Below are 25,797 nucleotides of genomic sequence, written 5' to 3' on the forward strand. Positions count from 1 at the left end.
TACTTTTTCCAGACGGAGTAAAGTTCAGTCAGGTGAATCAAAACTTTGCCATTAGATCCAGTCCCACCTCAATAAAGGACACAGCATTAGCCGTGTGTAGAAGATTAAGAAGCACTCAGAGCCTGGCTTATGACTTAACTTCCTCGTTCTGTAGTGAACGCAGCTCTACTATCGTTCCTTTACTCTTACATTGTTTTGTGCTTCTTTTAGGATGATTTTACTGGCCAGTTCTCCCATTTATCTGCGAGTTTTCTACAGCGAGTAATGGAATCAGAAGATGGGCTCCATGTTGTTGAATGTGCTCTCGTTATTCCTGCTTTGGTCCTTCCATAAAGGGATTTCTCAGGCGCCCGAGTGGATTGGAGAGCTGGAAGTTAGCGGTAAGGTGTCTGCTCTCTCTTTTTTTCCTTCTTCTTCTTCTAACTATAAAAAAATCTATTTGTCACTCATGTTATGTGCAGGAGTAGATCTTAAATTCTCATAAAAAGTAACCAGTTTTTAAAGCAACATAGTATTTTAGGATTGACTATAAATACATAGATTTTAAAGGTTTGTAGGCCACCATACTGACACATTTTTACAGTTCTGACCACAAATTTTCTGTGAACCTGACATTAAAGCTTTCTGATGGCCACTCCAAAACAGTGTCATTGGCCACTTTTTAATTAATTTTGCATGATTTTGCATAATTACAGTATGGCCACTGTCCTGTCAAGCTTAACTTCCTCATTGTTGTCTTGATATATTGCATCAATATATTTTCATAAAGTTGTTTCCTCATGATACCATCTATTTCATGAAATGCACCACCCAAACCACAGGATGCTACTACCGCCGTACTTCACAGCTGGGTTTTTCTGTCTCTGGTATTCAAGCCTGTTTCTCCAAAAGTAACGATGAACAATCTGGACAAACATTTCAGCTCGCTTACACATCTCCAAAGGTTAAGGTACTGGTCCCAAGTGCATTTACAAACTGTAATCCGGCTTGTTATGTCCCTGTTAAAGTAATGGCTTCTTCCTTCCTGAATGGCCTTTCAGTCCATGCTGATACAGGATTTTATTCACCATAAATAATGATGCTCTTTTGCTCTTTGTCTGGGGTTTATGCACACATTTTACACCAAAAATCCTTCATCTCTGGAACACAAAACCCATCTTCTTATGAGCTTCTTAATGTTCTAACTTGGTTATAAAATAAGATTTTCCTCAGTTTATTTGATCAAAAATAATAGTTATATTCCTTGGTGAATTAATCTCACAGATAACTGTGTATACATTGTGCTCAGATTAGCAGATGCAAAATGTTTTTACTACAGGTGAGACAGAATGGATTCCCCAGCCGGACCTCATGGATGACACCTACTGGTCCGGGTCAGCGCCGCTGTGTTTAGGAGGGTGTAAGGCCCGTCACCAGGAGCTCAGGAAAGACCCTTGTGGCGACTCCAGCTGCTGCTGGCTCGGCTACAAGTCTCTCTGCAGAGGTCAGTCAGTGTCGACTCTTTCATTCTCCATAAAAAAATAAATAAATAAATAAATCATGGCATACTGTCTTCATTTTGGTTCTCTTCACGTGTCAGTGAACTGCGGCAGGCCTGATGCGGACTATAACGGAGTGGTTTACGGCAACGACTGGTGGGTGGGCTCTGTGGTGAGGTACGCCTGTCGCTCTGGCTTCATCCTGCTGGGAACCCCCACCAGGTCATGCCAGTCCAATGGCCTCTGGACCCCGAAACCCGTCTGCCTCAGTGAGTAAACGATAAAATACGGTGGCGTAAATCAGAAAAGTCTTCAACCAAACAGTCCTGCTGAGATCCCGTCCGCCTGCTAGGGATGTGTCAGCGCGGGAGCATTGAAGTCAGGGAGAGCGAACTGAACGGCACCTGTGACTCCACCTGTGAGAATAAGAGCTACTTCGGCCCTCCCAAACTGGGCTGCTCGCTGATGAACAACTGTAAGAAGAAGGAGACGGGCTGGAAGCGGTTCTTCACGCAGTGCGTCCCGTGTATTTGTGACTGCTCCTTATCATGTGGTGAGGAACGCTTGATACAGTCAGTCTGTTTTCTCTGCACAATTAGATCTGAATGTGCTGCATTATTTCTTTGATAAACGTTCATGCTCTTTTTTTTTTTTGGTATGTGTATTTTTAGCAACTGCAGGCTAATTCTGACGTCAGACAACGAAGTGAAAGTCTTCATCCAGTTCCACGGACACGTCGGTAAAATAAGAAAATATGAACAGATGTTTTCAGCATTTTTCCTTTACTTTCTTAGAATTAGGTTGATACCAGAGGATTTGCTTGTGTACTCCGCTGCTCCGCCTCTCAGTCCATCTGTCCTGCAAGGAGCTAAAACACTAATCTTGTTACAAAAGGCAGATCTGCAGTCAGATGTCTGTTGTAAACCTTGTTTAAAAAATGGTATTCATAGTTACTACAATGTTGTGTGCTTTTTAATAATTCACTGTGAAAAACATTTTTGGAATTATATTTGTAAAGTATATTTATTTGCATCAGTTAAATCATTTGTGTGGAAAGTTTATTGCCATTTTCCTTTTGCTGATGACACTTTCATAAATTCATTCTAGATAAAATTCTGCAAATTTGTTTAATATTTTCTCATATCTTTATATTTTCCTGCACACAATTTGGATATTTTCCTTTAAAGAATGACTTTTCTGCTAGACACCACTAGGTGTTGCAGTTGCTTTTGTTATCTCACATTGCACAAAGAGAAATGGAAGCAATATTTTAATCTAGACCCAATCATGATGGCTAGTGGATGATAGATTGCTTCTTCTCCGCTGCATGTGATCCAGATGAGTTACGGCAAATCACTCCTCTGTGGTGGATTTCCAGGTTCTGAACTTCAGGACGATATGCTCGTCTGCTTTAGGAGTGTAGCAGCCGATTCCTGTGAAAGCAGACAGAAGATGAGGATGTTATCTGTTTGTTTCCAGACACATTTTTTTTCTTTCTACAACAGCACAGGAGAAGTTTTTTATTTCAACAACATGTATAATTTCACTGAAACAGCTTAGGAAAACTGCTTTTCCCAACAGTTTTGGATTATTTCTCTGCACAGCACAATTAACAATAAGTAAAAGAACAAGCTATCCTCCTGATTCATTAAAGCTCATTAGATCCCCCTCGGATCTGTTTTTGCTGAGTCTCCAGGGAGGAAACTCACCCACATCCAGTCTGGTGTACTCTCCAGAGTTTTCAGTCAGGATCTCCCAGTAGGTCTGCTCGTTTTCATCTCCAGCCACTCCGTTCACGCTCTCTAGAAACAAGCCAAAGTTTGGATCCACCTTCACCGTGAACCTGCCGACACAGGAAGGCGAGGGCCGGTTATTACAAGCAGAAATGGGTCACGGCTTTAAATAAATGCCGGGTTTCCGAGATGAAAAGACGACTTGGTGGTAGGAGGATTTCATCTGGGGTCTTACTTGAAGTCCGGCTGAGTCTCCTGGAGTCTCGTCAGAGCTCCGAACAGAACACCCCCTTCCACCACGGAGCTGGAAAACGACTCGGGAGCCATGTTGGAGAGGTCATTCTCCACAGTCAGCCTGATCGGAAGGGAGGTCAAACCTGCACAGGAATTGACACTGATGCATAGCATATCTCATACCTCTATGGGCTAAATACATTCTCACCAGCGTACCTTGGTTTGCGATCGCTTCATGTGGCAGCAGCAGGAGGAGAAAGCTCACTGAGAGCAGAGCAGCAGGTCTTGGAGCCATCCTGTGTGATGTTTCTCCTCCAGGCTTCACATCAGTATTTATAGAAGACCAAGCCCTCATTTATTGTCAGATAAAATTTCACAACAACCTTCCTCCCACTGCCACTTTACAAAGCCATCTTTTGTTCTAATTTTAAATGCCCGCATGAGAGATCATGAAAAGAAAACCAGCACCTGTGCTGTTATCTCACATAGCTGTCAGTCACTGATAATGTTAATATTAAAAGAGTAATTGTTAATGATTAGATTAACAATCAGCCATGAGATTGATTTCTTTTGTCATCCAGTTCCAAGAATAACAACAAAGGTTTCAGATAATCTATTTAAACACTTTACCTCGTTCTTTGATAAAGGTAATAAACACCATCTTGTTCTCCTCGAGAGGTTAATAGAAATGTTTCTGTGTGCAAGCAAGGAATTTCTTATTAAAAAAAGTTTGTATCCCAGTCAACCTATTTATGGAGCTTTAAAACAAAAACACCACTTTACTCTTTTCCTTTTACATAAAGGCTGAAGAAGAGAAAACTCGCCATTAGTGGGATGTGTTCCAGTCTACAGTGACTTGCACTTTCAATTGTTTCACCTTTTGTTTGTAACGTAAACAAAGCATTGCATAAATGTAAAGTGAAGTTAATAATTAGACATGGTATTTAATTCCTTTTTTTTTTTTTTAAATAAAAATCTAAAAGATTTACCTCCCTTTGCTCTGATACCGCGCAGTAAAAGAGAGCAGATTAAAATTTGCCGACCTGCATGAAAGGTCACCAAACAGACAATGTGCATCAGTCACTTTCTATCACCAAAGTGACACATATTGGTGGCAGCATCGTTATTTTTGGTAGTCACATCAAAACTGGTCAGAGTTGATGTGGGGATGTTGTGAAAGACTTGAGGCTGGGGTGGAGATTTGCCTTCCAGCAGGTCAACAATCCTGCATAAACAGCCAGAGGAACGATTTAGATCAGAGCACATCCATTCATTAGACTGAGCCACTTATTGATAACCCTAAAACCCTCATAGAATCTGTGGTAAGGCTTAAAAACTGACTAACCCTTTATCTAATCTTACTGATTTGGGGTTATTTTTGAAAATAAGAATGTGCAAAACCTTCCTGGATGGGTAAAGTTGGTAGAGACATGCCCCCAGAAGACTTGTAGCTGTAAACGCAGTATAAGGTGGGGTTGAATACAAATGAATGCCCAGATTTATATAATTTTATTTGTAAAAAAAAAAAAAAAAAGGAAAATAATGTTCCAGATTGCTGCAAAGTCTTTCCACCAGATCTGCTTCCATCCATTATAGATAACTTTTTATCAATTTGCATTAATAAGAACTGAATTTGCCTGGACTGCTTGATAGAATCAAATACTAATATATGCAGCTTAATGTTATTTTGTTGTATGATTGCATTTCTCTTGAAAAGTGACCTGAGGTGACATTTGTTTTCAATTGCCGCTATAAATAACCTGAATTGAATTTGTTTAAGACATAAAATCCCAGTAAAGTAACGTTTGTGTAAATGAGGCAAAAATGTAAAAAAAAAAAAAAAAAAAAAAAAAAAAAGTAAGGATACCTTTGTGAGTGGTTGTGTAAGAAGAATCTTTGATAATAGCAGCTTTAAAGAGAGCGAGATGGGTTGGAGGACTCAAAGTGTTCACGAAGCGACCTGGGAGCTCGTTTTTAAATTAGTCTGATTAAGAAGCAGGTGCGATTGGCTAAAAATGGGCTCGATTTCCTCTCAGGGGTGATGTAAGGCGTGTAGGGCCCGCTTGAACGCGAGTAACCCCGGCTATTTTACCGAAAATAACCCGGGCACTGCAGCATCAGCACCAGGCAGCTGCGCAGGTGCGGCCTTTAAAGAGACAGACCAAAACCTCCCTCATGTTTACTCCGGCTGTCAGCATGTAGCGAACCGTAATCCATCAAAACTGACTCATCTGTGTGGATACATTTGAACATTATGTACAAAAATAAACAAATTGACTTTATTTTTCATTTAAACGTTCCTTTTGAACTTAAAGCAATCCCAGGAATTATAATCCAATTTTTTTTTTATCAACAACTTTTATGCAGTAAGATTTGATTGTGATGGAATCTCTATTTACAAATAGGACTCTTAAAAAAAAGGAAAAGAAAAGAAAATAAAGAAGTACAAAAAAATGCTATTTTTTTTATTATTTATTTTTTTAAATGATCTACTTCAGTCAAGTTAGGATTGCGACTGGGACTCAGTAGAACCAAAACACAATTTCCTCTTTCAGCATCTTCCCCAGCAACGCCCTGTATCCATCCCTACACCCAGCGTGCGCGCCCCGCAGACGCACCAACCGGTTAAAGAGGAAAGCGGCGGCTGCTCCGTCAGGCTGCAGCTGATGATGCTGCTGAGGCATTTGCAGCAGCGGCGTCTGCCTGGTCCGGTGCTTTCGCTTTGATCTCCGGTGCCAGCTGGGGGGTGGGATAATGGAGACTGTCGTGCACGTCGAAGCCGAGGACGCTCGTGGACGCAGTTCCTGAGTGGAGTATTTCCTTTCCGAGGGGGAAAACATAACATGCACCCCGCTCCCGCGACGAGTCTCCGGGATGCAGTCGTAGTTTGAGGCCGGGCCGGACATGATTTTAATCTCAGGGGCTGCTGCTGTAGAGGATGCGGGATGATGAGCGCCGCACCCCGAGAGATGCTGATAAGGATAATACAGCTCGGTCCTTTATTTCCCCAGAGCGAAGCCGGATTTTAGCTGGACTGTGGTGCACTCTGTGAACATCCTGTTTGTTGTGGTTGTTTTTATTTTATTTATTTATTTTCATTATTATTCCTGTCCGGGACTGCGCTGGAGATCTGATGCTGGAGGATTGGGCTGTTTTGTCTGAAGAGATCAACTGAACGCTGTTGCTCTCACAGAACCAGGACTGAGCTCCTCACCTGGTCCTTTCAACACACAATAATAAGTATGTTACATGTTTGCATGTGAGAGTGTGCGTGAATGGGCACTGCGATGCCAACTGTTAAAGCTGCTTCAAAGATATATTTACAAATCAGGCAAATATCTCATTAACCCCCCGAAAATCCTTGTTGTTTAGTCAGTTTCTGTCTCTTGTGCTTGGTGCAAGTTAACAGGTGCTTGCCACATTAAAAGTCATAGCAGATAACTGGACCACCTCTCCACTGCAAAGCTGCATGGATTCATGTGATTGCCATATTCCCCCCATGGTTTTAGAGGTGACTTTTGCCATGGCCCCGTGCTGTTCACATGTCCTGCCGTTTGGAGCTGAACATGGAGTTCTCTCCCCGACTGAAAGGCCATTAAAGTCAGTTGGGCATGGATTATAACCGGGCCGATAATGGGAATTCGCTAATGGCAGCATGATCAATAGAAAGTCACGGTCAATTTTCATCACCAGTTATTCTCATGTAAGTTATTCCATCATGCTAAAATAGGCTGAAGTGGGTCATAGTAGCGGGAGAATACTACAAGGACATTATGTGATAGTGCATGTGTCCACAGAAAGTGTGTGCGTTAACTCATCAAAGTACAACAGGATGACCATGTAGGCGATTGGATTGTTTCTTTGTATTTATGCTGCAGTCATTGCAAAAAGAAAACACACTCTCTGTAGTTCCTCTACTAGTTTCTAAAGTTACTTAAATCTAATCTAAGTGCCTCAAACCACAATATCGCTGTTATTTAGATTAAGACACCCCAAAAATGTAAGGGTGTGCTTTCATTTTGCCATAATCATAAGTGCTTATTTACAATGTTTATTTAACATGTTCAACATGTAGTTTTCAAACAGCTTTCAGCATTCATTGTAATTAATACAACACCACCACTAGATAATATGGAATTTCTACTGCATGATTTCACAAGAGACAAAGGGTTTTTTTAAGCACAAGGGGGAAAATCCCCTGCTAATTCTGCTTTCTGTGCATTTGGCTTGGTGGCATGACATCGCAAGAGACGCAACAGCTGAGCTGATCAGCAATAAACTGTTTGGTACAAACAACTTTTACTAAGTTTTGACATACATTCGCATCATTCGACTTGTGTTTGAGCAGAAAGGGGAGCCAGAGTTTGGTCCTGATGCCCCCATCCAAGCATTGATGGATGGATGAGGAATCTGAAGCATACATACATTTAACTGGATAAAATAATTTTATTCTTGCTTGAGTTTTTCATCTGAATAGTTTCTGTTCATGGTGCAAAGATGGTGTGGGTTGTTCTGCAGATGCACTTATTGTGGGACTAACTAGCATTGGGCTCTTTATAAGTCTCTGTGCCCAGCATTTTTTTTTTTTGAGTTTTGTCGATCCCAGGAAGAGAAGCCATTGTTTTGACAATGGCGAGCGAGATTTCAAATAAATAAACAAAAAAAGTGGAAGTAGGACAGGAACCGACATTCTTGTCCCACAAATGTAAAATTCAGGTAGCAAGTGATGAAGCATTTCCACAGGAAACTAATATTGGGACATGAAGATTATCTTAATGGAACATATCGATCAGATATGGTTTCTATAACTTGTGAATGATCCCTGAGGATCTACGACAATGATTTGTTGCCATTACAGTCTGGCCTATAATGGCAAGACTGTACAATTACATCAGTGCTTATGAAGCACTGATGGCATAAACACATGTCGTCAGTGCTTCCATGTGTTTATTGTCGGCAATTATTTTCTGAAATTGCAGCAGTTTTCCCAAAGCCTCTGCTTAAAGATAAGGACTCTTCTAATGATAAGGACAAGTTTTGTCTGAAACATAAATACAATTCAAATGTTTTGCTGCAGTTTTAACGGACAAGTAAAACCTTTGAAGGATTAAAAACATAAATAAAGAGAAACAGGAAAACATGAAAAATACACATGCACATACGCCAATTAACTATGATTATTTACCTGATACCTTATGTGATGTCATCAGCGGAGCTTTTAAAGGGGTTGGTAAGATCTTAATTAAATTAGGATTTACAACAAAAATACCAAAACAAATAGAAAATCATTGTAAAAGCATTTTCTGTAGGTCACAAGTTATATCTCAAGTGATTTTACAAAAAAGTCTGGAAAGACACTTTAAAGTATATTGGACTATTTCTGTGGTATTTGGTCAGAAACAAGTTGTTCGTTCTGCTATACAAATTTATTTTGTTTGTTTTTATTTAATTAACAAGCACTTTCACCTCTAAATGGATACTAAGCTTGGTTTAGTTAGAGAACATTTCCACTTCTTATTTTTGTTAAAATCATCTAATCAAGCTAAGAATTTCCAGCCTGTCTCCAGGAGTGTGGGGCTCATTAGAAGTGTTAGCTGTAGCCTGTGTTTTAAGTCACAAAAAACTGCCATGTAGACTCATTATGAAGCATTTTAATGTATGTAATTGTGTCCACAATTTGATCAGATTATGCGCAGTTTTTACAGGGCAGGCTTTTTTTTTTTTCCCAGTTTAACAACTATAAATATTTTTCCAACTGCAATTCAGATTTGTTCACTAACATAGAGCAGCTTTCAAAATGCTTCTGGAGGTTTAAACACTGTGTCCTCTCTTAGTGAGACATTGTTTTTTTACATTTTCTTTTAAAGAGTTGAAAAGCTTATGGATTCTTAAGTATTACATGCCTCACGTTTCAGTCAGGCAGTCTTGTCTGGGAGGACATTTATGTGAATCAGCAGTACCGGACTGTAAGTGTGCTGCAGGACTGAAACCAGATCCTCACACTCACAATCTCATTGGCTTTACGCAGCTGCTCCACAGACTAAATGGTTGTCAGATCATGCTTAGCACCTTGCTTGGGTGCATCACACTGAATACACTCACTTACAAATATGCATTCACATTAAAACTATAAACTTCTGTTTAATTAGGATTGTCACTGTCGATCGCAAATGAAATTGAAACAAAGTGTTATATGCTTATATAAAACCTCTCTCTCTTAATTCATAATATGTAGAACTACTTTTGTTGCAGTTACAGCTTTTTGAGTTATGGCTAAACTCAAACCAGCTGGATTGGGAGTGAACAGCATTTTTTAAAAGTATTGCTACAGATTCCTAATTAAAATGTAACTCTAGGATTTGACTGAGCCACTCTCCAGCTGTATTGTTAGGGTTGGTGTCTGAGTGCAGCGCCTACTGCTGCTCCACCCTCTGTTCTTTTCTATCAGGTTTCTCTCCAGCCTTGTTCTTCGTTGTTCCAGCTGTCTGCTGTGTTTCACAATGTTGTTTGTTTATTAATGTTCTCTGACAAACCTCTAAGGCTTTCAAAGAACAACTGGAAATGATTACGCAAAGTTGGACTCACTAATTAGTTAGTAGGATTAGTTGATTTGTGGATTTACTAATCAGGGATGTGGATTAGATATGCAGACCACATCTTTAACATTTTTACTTTGAAAACAGTCTATCATGCCACTTCACAATTACACCGTTTTGTTGGTCTTCATAAAATACCAACAAATTGTGTTAAAGTTTGTGACAAAGTGTAATAAATCTCAACTTAATCGCGAGATGTCTAGAAAATACATCACATTATTAAAATAACATCCATAAAGCTCTCGGACAATTATCAAGTGGAAGTTTATTGCATTTTACTCCATGTACTAAGGTCAAGTACCTCATGCTTTCAACATTTACACTTTCAGTGATTAAATGGGTGCCCTTTGTAACGTCACACATTAAAAAATTACAGCAATATTTTTGTTTATTGAGCCTGTCATTGAGAAACAAAATGTGGATGTTCAATTTTCAAAGTCATATTTTCTCCATGATATTCATGCATCTATAAATGTCAGAAATATTTAATTTACCATCTAAATATTTAATTTACCATCTAAATATTCAGTTCCAAATTAAATGTTTATTTTGCTTGCTAAATATTTATTTGCGGACGAGCAGCTATATAGCGGAAGTGGGATATCAAAGTAAAAGCTGGGTTTTGCGGACCTCTATAAACTCAGTTGCTGGCGGGTCTGAATGGTCGCTCAGGTTGTTGTTTTTTTTCCTTAACCATCCTTTCTCATTTCCTACGTGTTAATTGAAAACGTATGCCGTTTTAGCGGCTCTAAAGTTTTTACTCATGCCTTTGCAGAGCTAGTTTCTGTATTGCTGGATTTCAATCACGTGACTCGGATGACGCGCGAAATTCAGATGGAGGGCTAGAAGGGGATTTCTCCGGTTCAAAGCAAAGCAAAGTTGATCACGAATATGCTAATGCCCTAAGTAGGCTGGAACAGCCGAGGTATCTCGAAAAAATATGCATATATTTAGGATATGATCCGTATTATCTTGGTAAAAAAAAAAAAGGGAAAAAAAAGACTTATAATCTTGAGGATTTACGCGGTGCCGAGGCCATGCACATAACTAATTACCCTGAAGACTTCATATTATATGATGAGCCAGAAGAAAGCTTTCAAAAGCCTGGAGAATACAATCATTTAGTTTCAAGTTGGGTCAAGCATTTAGGATTAAAAGCAGCATTAGATGGCAGTCGACTTGTTTCTGCCGGATGAGTAGTGAATTGTGCTAAGTAATTTTTTGTCTATGATAAGGATGCTATCACTACCCATGTTATTTTATGAGTTTGGCTCTCCTGGTAAATCGACAGAAATAAATGGGCTGAATTTACTTCTGGCCCTCCATGTGCATTGGGTGAAGTCGGTGCTACGTCATCTGAAACCCAGCAATATTTACCTAGGATCTAAATATTTTCGACCTAAATATTTCTCTGACGAGCTAAATATTTAAATAGAAAACTGTATTTAATTAGTAAAATAAATGTATTTTAAAGCTAAATAAGGGTGCACTGATTGTAAATTACCGATCTTTAAGTAGTCTGTTTGCCAATTCCGATTTTTGTTGATACGATTTATTTTTTATTTTTTAGATGTTGCTAAATACAGCAAGAAAGTTGCTGATTTTGCAACATTGGGGTGACTACTAACTGCAAACATCCGGACATGACCTGATGGGTGGGTTTGTCAGTCAAAGCTCTCACATGGCAGAGCAAACAGAGGACAATGGTTGTTTTTGTTTGTTTTTTTTTTTGTTTGCCAAGGTAGATAAGATTGGTGAATAAGATCGGCTTCACAAGTAATTATCGGCTGATCACCGATCTCCCAAAATTAAGGAAATCGAGGCCAATTTATCGGCTGGCCGATGTATCCGTGCACCTCTGGTTTGTAAACTTAATATTTATATGGTGAATTCAATATTTAGTTTGGAACTCTGACACTTACAAATGACTGAAAAATGATTATGCACATTTTTGTTCTCTATGACAGGCTACATGAACCAAAATATTGCTGTTGATTTTTTTATTGTATAACTTTACAAACGGTGCCACCTACTTCCTTCCCTGCAGCCTATCAGGATGGCTGAGAAAACACTGGAACCTGGCTCGGTCAGCATTCCAATGGAGGAGACCAAGCTGCCCGGAGGGGCCCCGCAGGAGGCGCCGCTGCTCACCCACCTGAAGAAAGTGGAGAACCACATCACAGAGGCGCAGCGTTTCTGCCACCTCCCGCGGCGCTCCGCTGTAGACCTGGAGTTCAACGAGCTGTCCTACACCATCCGGGAGGGCCCCTGGTGGAGGAGAAGAGGTACTGCAGGCACGGCTCACAGAAAATGATAGATGAGCAAGCGAACACCACCCATGACGATCAATATCTGCAGTGCAGAAATCTCAGTGCATTTAAAAGCTTTTGTGACATTTCAGGGGGAAAAAAATTCCCCAGTGTTTGTTCTTGCCTCTTTTTATTGTTCTGGCACATACACCCTATCCCTGATACTTACTGACTTACAGACTTCCACCATGCAAGAGCAGCCGGAACTCCTGCCTGCAAGCTTTGCTGCACTCAGCAGAGTTTAGACATAGTAAATAATTTACCCCCAGGTTGCCACACTGCTTGCATCCTTTTTCCTCTGTTGTCTTCCAGGGGGCGGTGGCTGGGAGTCCAGCACATAATTGATATACTATGATCATATGAACTGCATGTGAACTCACCACCCTCGGAAATGATTAAGCTTTGGCTTCTTATCTGCAGATCAAACAACCTACCCTCTTCAAACACTTAGACCTGGCTGCCTTAGTTGTGTGGATTTAGCAGGGTGTGTTTACATTCTCCACATGGGGTGAGGCGTTTGCAGGCTTGGTTATTTTTAGTCTTGTCTAATATGGATGTGCATTATGAAAGTCTGGCAGCGAAGTGTTTGCTGTTCTGTTGTGTAACCTGGACGTATGGAACATTATAATGAGGGAAAAGATCAGAGAGGAGTTCTGGAGCACTGATGCACGTGTTGCTGTCCGTCTTCATTGCATCAAATATTTCTCTGTGATGTTTACAGTCTTTTGGAAACGTCTCTTTGGATTTTTATCAAAATTCATCCAGTTGCTGATAATTGACTAGGATGTCTTTTCTTTTACTTTTCATCTTTTTTTTTATTAATCAGTGAAACACTTCATAGAATGTTTTTTTTTTTTAAACTAATATCACTAAGCCTCAGTTCTGATTGTAAACCAAACAAAAATCTCTGTGCCTTTCTGGTTTTCTTTTCCAGCTAAATTATTTGACACAAGCTGAAGTCGGTAAATTACTTAATTTTTAGCAGGAATTCTGCCTGATTGAAAGCCCTGCACAAGGAGTAAAATACCATTCGAGCTGATTGTTCTTTTGAATTCTGACAGCCACTAAAAGTCAAAGTACTTACTCATTTCCCTTCACACACACCTGGTTTTAATCAGTAAATACATCCGAAAGTGTACGTTGACACACGATTAAAGCAGTATTATAAATCCACCTGATGAGTTTCTGTTGACTTGGACCTTTTTTGAAAACATTTAAAAAGCCATAAAATAAATTCATTTAAAGAAATTCTGTAGAATACCCTCCTCCTGAAAGATTCTTAGGAAAAAAAGCCCTTTTGATTTTAGGATTTTTCTCTATGGGAGAAAAAACTCTACATGAAAAAAATAATTGACTTTCCAAAAAAAAAAAAAAATGTTTGTGTTGCGTTTATTTATTAGTGACCCTACAAATATATTTAAAATAAGATATGGCTAAAGCAGTTATTAAAATGTATGCGTACTTTGTTTTTTCCAAGCTGCTGAGGGTTTTTTAGAAATGTCTAAGTAGCAATATGTGCTTTTCTGTTCTCTTTGGGAGTAAATCTGACAGGACACAGAAAGCCATTTCTTTTAGACACTGAGCTTTGTTGACTTCAGCACCAAGGACAGCACCAACGTTTTATCTTTACTCTGTACAAATCTACTCCAGTAAAGAGTCACAGTAAAAGATTGATTATTTGTTGGTAACTTCAGAGCTTAAGGTAAAATTCTTTGCTTAAAGCTGTAATTATGTGCATTCCGACATGAATTAATACTAATATTCTATTCCACCTGTTTACTTTACAGCTATTAGTTTGTCTGTGAGTAAATAAAACACTCTTCCTTTCTAAATGTGTTGAATCAGACAGTGGCTATGCATCAGGCAGAAAGAGAGGAGAGAAATAAGATTTGCATGAATCATGATCCCAGAACTCGTGATGTCATCTATCCTTAGAAGCGACTTAGCTTTTGAGTCGATGTCTCTCTGCTCATGAGTCACTTCTCCAAAGGTTTGTGATAAGCAGGAAATTACCAAAACAGGTTTTTGTTAAATTTAGAGCCGTCTCTTTTCCTGGAGGAGGTCTCAGCCGGAGTGAGTCCCTGATGAGCTGCCCTCCAAATGCATTTTCTATTGCAGGCTCTTGTTTTGTGATGCTGGCCATCCCTGGCTGTTTTGGATGAAACTGCTGTGACCTATTTTCATGTTCAGTGGCATTCTCATCCCGAGGGAGATGTCTGGAGAAACTCAAGCCGGGCTTTGAACGGGGGAATGACAGCAGAGAGGGGAGAGAGAGAGAGAAAGAGAGAAGGAAATGTTTACATTTCTGCTTCAGATTTAGTGAGCTGCTGCTCTGCACCTGCGCTCATCATCTCTGTTTTTCCAGAGGGAAAGCAAAGCTGGCTGAAATAAAAATACGGCCTCAATATGTCTGTCACGATAACAAATTTTGCTGGACGATATATTGTCCTAGAACTTATTGTGATAAAAAATAACATTGTTTTGTGAACATTTCCAAGTAATATAATAGTAATAATGGCATAAAAATACAAGAACACATTCTCAAAGTGTAATAAATTTTAAATTCTAATGAACATTTAAAAACTGGAAGACATTTGGAATATCTACGATAAATAAAAAAAAAACAACAAATAAAATAAATTATGAAGCCTCTTTAAACAAAATTATCATTAAGTAAAAGGGTAAGTTGAGACCAAAACACCAGACTGAAGACTTTTATCATTCATTTTTTGGTAGAAAGAAGACAATAAATCAAGGAAATGAAAATTACTGCGTTTTTTTTAATTTGTCATGCGATTAATTGATTTATTGTTTATTGTGAATTAATATATCTGTTTGATTATTGTATCCAGTTTCTTGAGAATTATCGTGGAAATTCTCAAGAAATCAACAAATCCCTAAACTTTTTTGTAGTTGGGAGTTTATTGGAAATGTTTCTCAACATTTCCAATAATGTTGAGAAACATTATTGGAAACATTATTACTTAATTACAAGTAATTAAGAGGCAGCTCTTAATTACTTGTAATTAAGAGTTGCCTCGGCCTTAATTGTTGTCAGATTATAATCCATAATCTATACAGTGAGTAATAAAAAGTCGCATTTACTGTCATAAATAAGCGCAAATATTGCAAATATTTCCTAATTATTACCACATATACAAAATCCTGGAGGGACCGAAAAGAAGTTCAGTAATACTATTTAATTTTAAGAATTCATTGATATTTTTACAGTTTTTGAACAGATTTTATCAATACATTCTGGCACAACCGGCCCTTTAAGAGCATTCATGAGCTTGATTGGGCCCAAAACAACATGAGTTTGATACAATCCAATTACATACACTGAGATTTATCATTTCGATGGGAAAAGTTGGTTTACTTATTATTAGCTCCACTCTCTATTCAAAACCTGCCCAGTCTGGATTACCTGTATCATTCGGGGCTCTGCTCCTGTTGCGACACAGTGGCCGATAATTTGAATAATTTGTCTAGCAATTACAGCGGGATGTGTCAGAAGTTCAGGCTGTAATCTCAGAGTAAACACCGTCAGATGTGGTTAGAATTGAGCTCGGTCGTGATGTCAGGGGACGACGTACGCTCTGGCTCTCTGAGACAAAGGGACGAGCTCTCAGACTCACGCCATGTTCGCCCAACAGCGGTGGGTTAGATCATCAGTATGCAGCTCATGGCAGGGCATGGTTGCTTCACTGACAGCATGCAGCTCCTGGCTGAGAGGAGAGAGCTCTTTGATGTAGTAACTAAGTGACAGTGGAGGGGGCGCCACTTCTTGGCAGCTGGTTTAAGGGACTATGTCGCTTTGCTGAGATCGCCCAATTACCCAGTTGAAGGCAAGAAGAAGGGTCTGTGCAGACCCAGGAGAGACGCTCAGGAGACAGGAGACATGGGTGACAGCTCTCAGAAACTGTGTCAGCTCTAAATTGGATTGTGCAGTTGCTCCCACTGCACTTCAGGAACCACAACCCTGGTACGAGCACATCACAGAAACCCAAGGTAACCTTACTTGGAGGCAAAGTCTTTCGGTTGCTGGATAATAAGATGAACTTAGCAAAATATCTGTTGTGTTATTTTAATTTTTATCCCAAAATGCTTTCATTTTACCCTGATAAGTTTTCCATAATGCTGGTGGAAGACTTGGTTTAAATTTTCTCTGTTCCTCCGCCTCACTGTACAGCTTCTTATCTGTCTAGGACCTGGTGACCTCTCCCAAATTACAATCTCAGTATCTGCATAATCATCTGTTAAAACACTTTAGAAATCAATGAACCAAGTTTCGCAGTAGAGCGCAGTTCACTGAGCTTTAACTACTGAAACAAGATACACAATTTGACCAGCTGCTCCAGGAGACTCACTCTCGTGCTCACCCTGATCTGTCTTCCAGAAAATTATGTTCTGGCATTGATAACACCGCTTTATAATATGCTGTAGTCATTCTGTGACATAATCGTTACAGCTCAGGCCGTGAGCAGTCAGTTCTCCGTCTCCCCATTTTTTTTTTGATTCTCCAGCTTTGTCCTTTTAATAAATTGCGTACTCAAAATCAACCAAACTGGTCCCGACCTTCCTGATTTTGATAGTCGGGTCCAATGACTAAAGAATCTGAATTTTGGTCTTTACTGTTTTTATAGTTTCTAAACTTTATATAACTTCCCTACAGTATCTGACTTCAAAGAGGATGCTAAAAATATACTAAGTAGACACATTTATTTAATATATGTGTTTAATACGTGACATAGCTTTCATATTGGCCTGTTTATATTTAGAACAAGAGACATTTGAATGTTAAAGTAGATAGAAATGCAGTGATCAAGCTTTCCCAGACTGATATCTTTTCCAGTTTTCCTAAAGTCTGCTTTTATAAAGAAAACTGCCTGGACACAACAAGGCAACTGGCTTTTTAATTTGGGATTTGCAAGACAGAACACCTGAAAATTTATTTTATTTTTTGAAGAGAAGAAATGTGCCACATGTTTTTAATATAAGTCGCAGCTTTGAATGGAACAGAACATTAATTCATCAAAGCATGATGAATTAATGTCATCATGCGTAAAAGGTGTTTCAGAGTATGTTTTGTTGGTTGATGCGTCTGCAGCTTGAAAGGAGTTAAAGTTTTAGCTCTGATGCATTTAAAGACCATGGAAAAATTTTAGATTTTTCTGTATTTGACCTGGAGATCCTCCAATTAAAACTGCTAAAGCAAAACTAAACAAATTACATTGTTTTGTCAACTGGCTGAAGAATCTCGAGTGCACACAATAAACCAACAACATGAGTACAGTCAGGGTAGGTTTAACGTTTGAATTTGACAAAATGTGAAAATGTTCAAGGGGTTTGAACACATTTGTAAGGCTCTGTTTGTCTAGCTTCTTCACCAGGGTTTCTCCCAGAAAACTTTCTAAGCCTGGTGGTTGGGCTCTAGGGCAGTCATTCCTCTAGCGGCCTGTCATGTTTTTGAATTGAAAAATGTTTAAAGTTGACAGGAAATTTGAAAATATCACTTGATAAATATGTGTTATTGAAATATTAACGCCTGGACACCAAGTATAAAGTCTTAAAAATGCAAAAATTTTTAAAAGACTTAAACAAATAAGCAATGCTTAGCCTGGTGGGGGCACAAGTAAACCCTGGTGGCCCGCCAGGCTTATCATACACTGAGGGAAACCCTGCATACACCACATGTTCATGTTTGACGTGGTTCTGCTTTACATTTAAAATAAAATGTCTACTAAAATCCACAACACAGGGTTCATGTTTAATGTTTTACACATTCACTTAAACTTTATTGAAGTTTTTAAGAAACTGCAAGCGGAAGAAATGTAATCTTACATTGTTGCAGGACAACAGTTAGAATATCCCAAAACATTAGCATCAGTGTCAATGACTGACAGCAGTAGGAGACAAATAATCTGCCCAGAAAGCTCCCCTCCTCCCAGCTGAAGCCCTGATTAGGATAAAGCTTGTATAGAAAATGAATGAATGATTAACTGACTAATGGTTCATTCTCTCCATTAGGCTACAAAGCTCTCCTCAAGTGTCTGTCGGGAAGATTCTGCAGCAGAGAACTGATTGGTATCATGGGACCCTCTGGGGCTGGGAAATCCACTTTGATGAATATTCTGGCGGGTTACAGGTGAGCTTTTAACCTGCACGAGAATTACACAGATCCATAAAAAGAATATGTTGCTGTATGTTTACGGAAGACTGATTTTGGGTGGCTTTGGTTACATTTACGTGAGCAGATTCATAGTGGACTTCCAACATGGCTTCATGTTTGAAAAACAGGGAAACTGGCATGAAGGGGACCATCCTGGTGAACGGTCGGCCGAGGGATCTGAGGACCTTCAGGAAGATGTCCTGCTACATCATGCAGGACGACATGCTCCTGCCGAACCTCACTGCGAGGGAGGCCATGATGGTGACACTGCTGCTGGGACAAATCATGGCCAAATGTTGACATATACTTTAAAAAACAGATTTCTGATGAGGTTTCCTTTTTGTTGTTTATTTAGGTTTCTGCCCATCTGAAGCTGAATGAGTCTGTGCAGGTCAAAAAAGAACTTGTGAGTCAGATTATGTTGATTTATGAAAGAATTATATGTTAGACACAAACATTTGTTTGTTTTTTTTGCTTTGACAAATGTTCTTAATTCTATTTTAGTGAGATTAATATACTACAAGTGTCTGTATTCGCTGAATCCCAATACTGAAACTTAGTAATTTAGTAAATTACTAATTAGTAGTTGTGCTAATATATTCCAATGATTGATTAGTTAAAGAAACAAACCCAATAAACCAACATGGAGCTAATTTCTTAAAGAACTGGAATTGGACATCTGACTGCCTGGTTGAAGGTCTAGTTTATCATTTTATTAATTGTTGCTTTTTTAAAGTTTCTCGTAGGCCTGTCACAATAAACAATAAATCAATTAACTGCATGATAAATTAAAAAGAAACTCAATAATTTGCATTTGCTTGATTTATTGCTTTTCTCTTTTTTCTCACTTTTTACCAAAAACTGAATGATAAAAGTCTTCAGTCTGCTGTTTTGGTCTCAACTATCCCCTTTTTTTGAAAGATAATTTTGTTTACACAGACTTCATAATTTTATTTTATTTGTTGTTTTCTTGACTTATCGTTTATCGCAATACATTCTGAGACAATTTATCGTCCAGTAAAATTTATCGTGACAGGCCTAGTTTACTCGTTTCATGGAGCAACAAGGCCAAAGCAGCACAGTTCACACAGATTGCACATAGCTTTTAAGGTTAATAACACACTCTGGGTGATATCAGATGATTGATTGTTTCACTGTTTCTCTTTACTTGCGCTCAAGGTGGATGAGATCCTGACAGCTCTGGGTCTCCAGGAATGTGCTCAGACACGCACCCTCTCACTCTCTGGGGGTCAGTGTAAACGCCTGGCCATTGCTTTAGAACTGGTCAACAATCCACCGGTCATGTTTTTTGATGAGCCCACAAGGTAAAATCGTACTTACTGACTTTAACTCCTTTACTATTTAAGTCTAAATTCATCCTAACCGGTCTTCTGATCTCTCTGTCCCCATTTTTTTTAAATGTTTATAAATCCGTTGCAGTGGTCTGGACAGTGCGTCGTGCTTCCAGGTTGTTTCACTCATGAAGTCTCTGGCTCAGGGAGGACGGACAATCATGTGCACCATTCATCAGCCCAGTGCCAAGCTCTTTGAGATGTTTGATAAGGTAGGTTGAGTGCTTTTACTGCTGGACACGTCAGAGCCTCCATTACCTGTGGCTTGGACCAGGACACCACAGCATAATTCATTTTATACAGCCGAAGAAGCAGAGCAGTCGATGTCCCGCCCCGTCGTTTGCTATTGATCGTTTTTTTCAGAGAGGCTGCATGTTGGGAAGTTTACTGACTATGTTCCTCTGTTGTTCCATCCTCAGCTCTACATCCTTAGTCAGGGTCAGTGCATTTACAAGGGGACAGTCCCTTATCTCATCCCTTACCTGAAGAACCTGGGCCTTCACTGTCCAACATATCACAATCCTGCTGATTTCAGTAAGTGCAGCAAGTCCTCTAAACCCTGAGTGTGTGTGCGTGTGTGTGTGTGTGTGTGTGTGTGTGTGTGTTTGTTTGTAATACCTTATGGGGACCATTTTACTGACACATACGACGTTGTGGGAACCACTGCTCCCTGTGGGGACCGAAGCCTGGTCCCCACAAGGAGAAACACTGTATTTGGGTCAGGAGTTAGTTAGATTTAGGACTAAAGTGTGACTTGAGTTTTGGTTGGGGTTAGGTATGTAATGGGATAAGGTTAGGGTTAGGATAAGGGGTTTAGGCTGTAGAAATGAATGGAAAGTCCCCACAAAGATAGCCACACAAACGTGTGTGTTTGTGTGCGTGCGTGTGTGTGTGTGTGGGGGTGTGCGTGTGTGTGTGTGTGTGTGTGTGTGTGTGTGTGTGTGTGTGTGTGTGTGTGTGTGTGTGTGTGTGTGTGTGTGGAGATGTTGTCACTGATTTGTGAATGAGCGCTGCAGCTGATGGACCCTTTGGTCTGACTTCCCATCTCTACATCCAGTCATTGAGGTAGCATCGGGAGAGTATGGAGACCTGAACCCAGTGCTGTTCGAGGCGGTCCAGGGTGGACTCTGTTCAGAGGAGGGCAAGAAGAACTCCAGAGACAAAAGCGATGCTTCCTGTCCTTCTCAATGTTACAGTGTAAGTAAGAGAGTATACTGGTCGTTTCAAATCCTTCACTATTTCATAATTTCATGGTTTTTCAGTTGTAATTGCTTTATGGTTGATTATATTGGTACCAAACCAGTTGTAATTTTGTACAAACCATGCCATTTTGAATGTTTTGCATCACAGAAAATAATTTTCTACATTTCCACTGGAAGTAGATGTGAACATGTGTCAAATGTCGGAGTTTTAGAATCATGATCATATACTTTTCAAATAGTTGACCGAAAAATGTCATATTTATTTCAATAAAATAATATATCAAAACAACTTTATGCAGCTGTACAAGTAACATCTCTTTAGATGAAATTGCAAATGATTTAAGGTTTTCATATACGTACCTGAAATGCAACTGAAATGCAGGTTTGACCCTTGATTAAGCAAAAATTATGAGTTCTGAGCCCGTTTTCATTACATAATAAAAACGATATTTCATGAATCCAAGCTTATCCATCCTTGTAGGTTGTTTAAAAGATTTGCTCAGATTTCACTTTTCACATGCAAGAAGAAACCTTTTGCTCAAAGAGAAGAGTTTTTAGTCTTTTGGGGCAACATTTTGTTGAAAAGGCTTTGAGTTTGATATTTTTATTTAAGAACAAATTTAACATTTTTGTATATTTCAAATATGGTGCTGATCCTTAAATTCTAACAAAATTAAGCTATCAATAAAATGAAATAATATGTTATTATAAAGTATGCAAATAAAATTAATTTTAACAGTAATTTAAAAAATGCCATGTCATGCTCTGATTTCCTTGTCTTCTCCGCTTCACTGATCATTTTTCTTCTCCTCTGTCATCTTCTTTCCATTCTGTCTATCTAACTTCCAGTACAGGAATCAGCTAAAGGTTGAAGCTTAAAATAAGAACTTGGAACTGTCTGTTTTAGTTTTACTGTTTTCTTTTGCTTTTTACTTACTTATTTACAGGTTCACTTTGCTGTAAATGTAAGATCACAGCTGGTTTAAAGAACGTCTTATTCTGTACAGTTTCTTGAAGAAGCAAACAAATGTTATCTTTTACATTTACTGAGGTTCTTTCATCAAACCCTTTAACCATAAAGACATAGAGTCAAGTGTTTTAAATGGGTTGCATCATTCCTCCGTTCTGGGTCATAAAACAGGGGCAGAAATATTCATTTTTTCATACGTTAAATACTGCTGTGTATGTAACATAAACGTTTAGCTTGAAGTATAACAGGAAATCTGCTTAGAGGCTAAGATACACCCTTTGCAAACATGAATACCATATTCATTTTGAGCTTTCAATTATTTACTTGAACGATTCTTTTTCTCATAATGGAACAATCATACAACACAAAACTTCAATCTTGTTTTTTTCCAAATTGAGTGCAGGGCGCAGTGGTGGCGCCGGGGTTAAAGCAAACCCTTCTGTAGAGGCCTCAGTCCTCAACACCGCGTCACGCGGCCGAGTCTTTGCTGCATGTCTTCCCCCTCGCTTTCCTGTCATTTACTGTTAAATAAAGATGACCAGAGCCAAAAAAATCCTTTAAAAGATTTTATTCCTTATATGCAAATCCAAGCAGCCTTCACTATTATTTGGGCTGTGTTTAAAATGTGTAAACTTTGTTTTAAGACAGAGTTTAATGGTGGTCATAGAAATTGTGTGTTTTCTCTGCAGCCTTTCAATTTATTCAAATGTTAGTGGAAGTTTTGTGTATTTACTCGAGTCTTTGCATAATCAAGACTGTGAGTAGATTAGAAAAGACACACAACAAATTCAAACATAAGCAATGTTCTTAGTTGTATAATTTGTTCGTACATAACTCCATTTTTCCACAGGACACAGGAACCCTGGAGAAGTCCAGCTTCCCCACAAGCACATTCACACAGTTCTGCATCCTCTTCAAAAGAACCTTCATCACAATATGCAGGGACACGGTAAAATGATCATTTCCACATTCACTCCTGGACATTTTTAATAACATTATAAGCTGTTATATATAATATATTTTGCCTAAAAAACCCTTTACATGTAGTCTGCTGTATTATTTTGTTTTGAAGGTGCTGACCCACCTCAGAGTGATGTCCCATCTGTGTATTGGGGTGCTGATTGGCCTGCTTTATCTTAATATTGGAAATGATGCCAGCAAAGTCTTCAACAACACAGGCTTCCTCTTCTTCTCCATGCTGTTCCTCATGTTCGCTGCCCTGATGCCCACAGTGCTAACCTGTAAGACACTGATCCTCGTCGGAGACTGGAAACATTGATCTGGTGTGTGGGGTTTTTTCCGTGGTTTTGGAAAGATTTTTCTTAACTGAGCTGTTGTTCCACAGTTCCTCTGGAGATGTCTGTCTTTATGAGGGAGCATCTCAACTACTGGTACAGCCTTAAGGCGTACTTCCTGGCCAAAACCATGGCTGACATACCGTTCCAGGTAGGGTTTGATTCATTCTTTAGAAATGAGAGCGTATATTGTGCAATTTTTACTGAAAGCATGTCTCCTTCGTAGGTGATTTGTCCCATAATGTACTGTAGTATAGTGTATTGGATGACTGAACAGCCTGCAGAGGTGGGTCGCTATCTCCTCTTCATGGCCTTGTCAACATCCACAGCCCTGGTAGCCCAGTCCCTGGGACTGCTAATTGGTGCTGCATCCACATCCTTGCAGGTAGACAGTTGTACATGGGTACTGGTCATTTTGCGCCTTTATTGTTTCCTTCAATAAAGGAACAGACCTTGATGTTTTACAAAATTTGCTTCATTTCTTTGAATTTGATATTTTTCTTATACACCAACAAAACTGACTCTTTACAGCAACTTTGGATTGCAAGACACTTTTTATGTTTTTATATTTTTCATATTTTTGTATATTTCTTAATTTTGCTCTCTTTACTATGATGCTTTTGTAACAAAAGAGAACAAAAGATCAATTTTAAATTGGCATTGAAGGATAGTGAAAGGAGACAGTGTAAGTATAAACAATGAAAATAGTCATGTCAGAGTATAAATCCTTTTTTTTCTCCTCCAGATATTTAAATAAAATGTTATGTTTTCTAGGAGTGATAGTTTGTTTTAATTTCATGCTGTTGTTTTTGTTTGACAGGTAGCAACGTTTGTTGGTCCAGTTACAGCCATTCCCGTCCTCCTCTTTTCTGGATTTTTTGTCAATTTTGACACAATTCCTAAATACCTTCAGTGGAGTTCTTATGTCTCCTACGTCAGGTATTGTCTCTAGGATTTGCAAGCAATTTTCAGATTTCGATTTTCAAATGTGGCCCCTTTTTTTGCAGCCACTGACCAAACTGTTTGATTTCAGATATGGCTTTGAGGGGGTGATACTCTCCATCTATGGGATGAACCGGTCAGAACTTGAGTGTCCGGAAGTGATGTGTAAATTTCAAAAGCCAGAGGAGGTTCTGCAGCTGCTGGATGTAGAGGACGCAAAGCTTTATGTTGACTTTATGGTGCTGGGTGCGTTTTTCCTGATTCTTAGACTGGCCACCTACCTGGCTCTGCGCTACAGAGTCAAGTCAGAGCGTTAAGATGTCACAATGTTCTTACATATCCCAGCCGTGTGATGAAACATATTGTCCTCCTTTCTCTTACTTAACTTCACCTTCACATAGACTGAAAGACAAATCCGAGCCTCAGAAAACTGCTGCACCATTATCCAAACACATGGATGGAAGATGCTTGGACTGGGAAACGTTTCTCCACGTCCTAAGCCTGTCACAAGATGGAGGTCTTTCTCAGCTCACCTTAACCCTCCCCTAAAATGTCCAGACGGCACAAATGCCCAATAAATTAACCTGAAGCATGTTTCAGTAATGCAAGAAAGTTGAATTTTTATATTTTGCCATCAAGAAAATTGTGATATGACTAAGAAGCTAATAAAGAAACATGCTAACCCCAGTGGAATAGGAAGATCCAGTGACTTGTACTAGTTCAGTGCCTGAAAGGTAACTCGGTCCACGTCATAATCATTCTGACTGGCATCCAATCAGTCAAGTTGATGAAAGAGTTCAGAATAGGTTCCCTCTTATTCCTGTCAGACGATTGGAAAACTTTCCACGGGAGGAAACATACTTATACTTCTCTTTTGGGACAATCTTTTCAGATACCTGTACCTGGACACTTAACATGCAGACTTCCGACTGCCATTGGATGACTTACATTTGCTTTCAAGTGTAGATCATTTTCACAGGCCTTCTGCCCCACCACGGGTGGTGGTGGAGCACTAAAGCCTGGACGAACTGTTTGCAAAATGCGTGTCTTATGTAACAAACTGATATTCATCCTGCAACCAGCCCTAAGAGTCCCTACTTGTTCCTTAATGTTTGCTTTTACCGTGACAAAGGAAGCATTGACCGAGCTGGGAGTAAGGGAGTTTCCAACCTGATTCGAGGAGCTGAGTGATTGATGCTGCAGACAAAGTGCAATAGTTTAAACTATGGGTAAAGACATGATATTTGTCCATCAGGTCGCATAGTTTTGACACTAATCTTCTTTAAAATGCTCGTTTCCACTTGTTGTATGCCTCTCTTCCCCTATCTTTAAAAAGAAAATAACATCCTGTCTTCTTTCTTTCTGCTTTGCTGATAAATGAAAAAAAAAATGTGTTGTTCAAAAGCAATGCTAGATACTTGAAATGCTGGCTGGGCGTTTTTTTGTGCCTCTGAACTAGAATGATTTGCGTTTACTCTGCTTCTTGTTGGAACATATGTCTTATGTCTGTGTAC

The 25,797-nt window shown here is 39.2% G+C and overlaps 2 protein-coding genes across 2 annotated transcripts; both read left to right on the plus strand.

Annotated features, from left to right (window-relative positions):
- The first annotated feature begins 75 nt into the window (after positions 1-75).
- On the plus strand, positions 76-2,534 carry LOC106962373 (CUB and sushi domain-containing protein 1). The gene is made up of 5 exons (XM_015056759.1): positions 76-380; positions 1,319-1,483; positions 1,580-1,747; positions 1,831-2,031; positions 2,150-2,534. Exons 1-5 carry the CDS (start codon positions 278-280, stop codon positions 2,161-2,163), a joined length of 651 nt encoding a protein of 216 aa, XP_014912245.1. The 5' UTR covers positions 76-277; the 3' UTR covers positions 2,164-2,534.
- Positions 2,535-6,310: 3,776 nt separating this feature from the next.
- Positions 6,311-24,678, plus strand: abcg4a (ATP-binding cassette, sub-family G (WHITE), member 4a). Its single transcript, XM_015056754.1, has 15 exons — positions 6,311-6,685; positions 12,089-12,326; positions 18,381-18,498; positions 18,651-18,783; positions 18,878-18,928; positions 19,702-19,847; positions 19,963-20,086; positions 20,294-20,408; positions 20,932-21,071; positions 22,897-22,995; positions 23,119-23,287; positions 23,392-23,492; positions 23,568-23,726; positions 24,162-24,280; positions 24,375-24,678. Exons 2-15 carry the CDS (start codon positions 12,098-12,100, stop codon positions 24,598-24,600), a joined length of 1,929 nt encoding a protein of 642 aa, XP_014912240.1. The 5' UTR covers positions 6,311-6,685; positions 12,089-12,097; the 3' UTR covers positions 24,601-24,678.
- Positions 24,679-25,797: the final 1,119 nt, after the last annotated feature.

The sequence above is a fragment of the Poecilia latipinna genome, unplaced genomic scaffold, assembly GCF_001443285.1.
Source record: "Poecilia latipinna isolate Pla-1442-1.1 unplaced genomic scaffold, P_latipinna-1.0 Scaffold1404, whole genome shotgun sequence".
Taxonomy (NCBI): domain Eukaryota; kingdom Metazoa; phylum Chordata; class Actinopteri; order Cyprinodontiformes; family Poeciliidae; genus Poecilia; species Poecilia latipinna.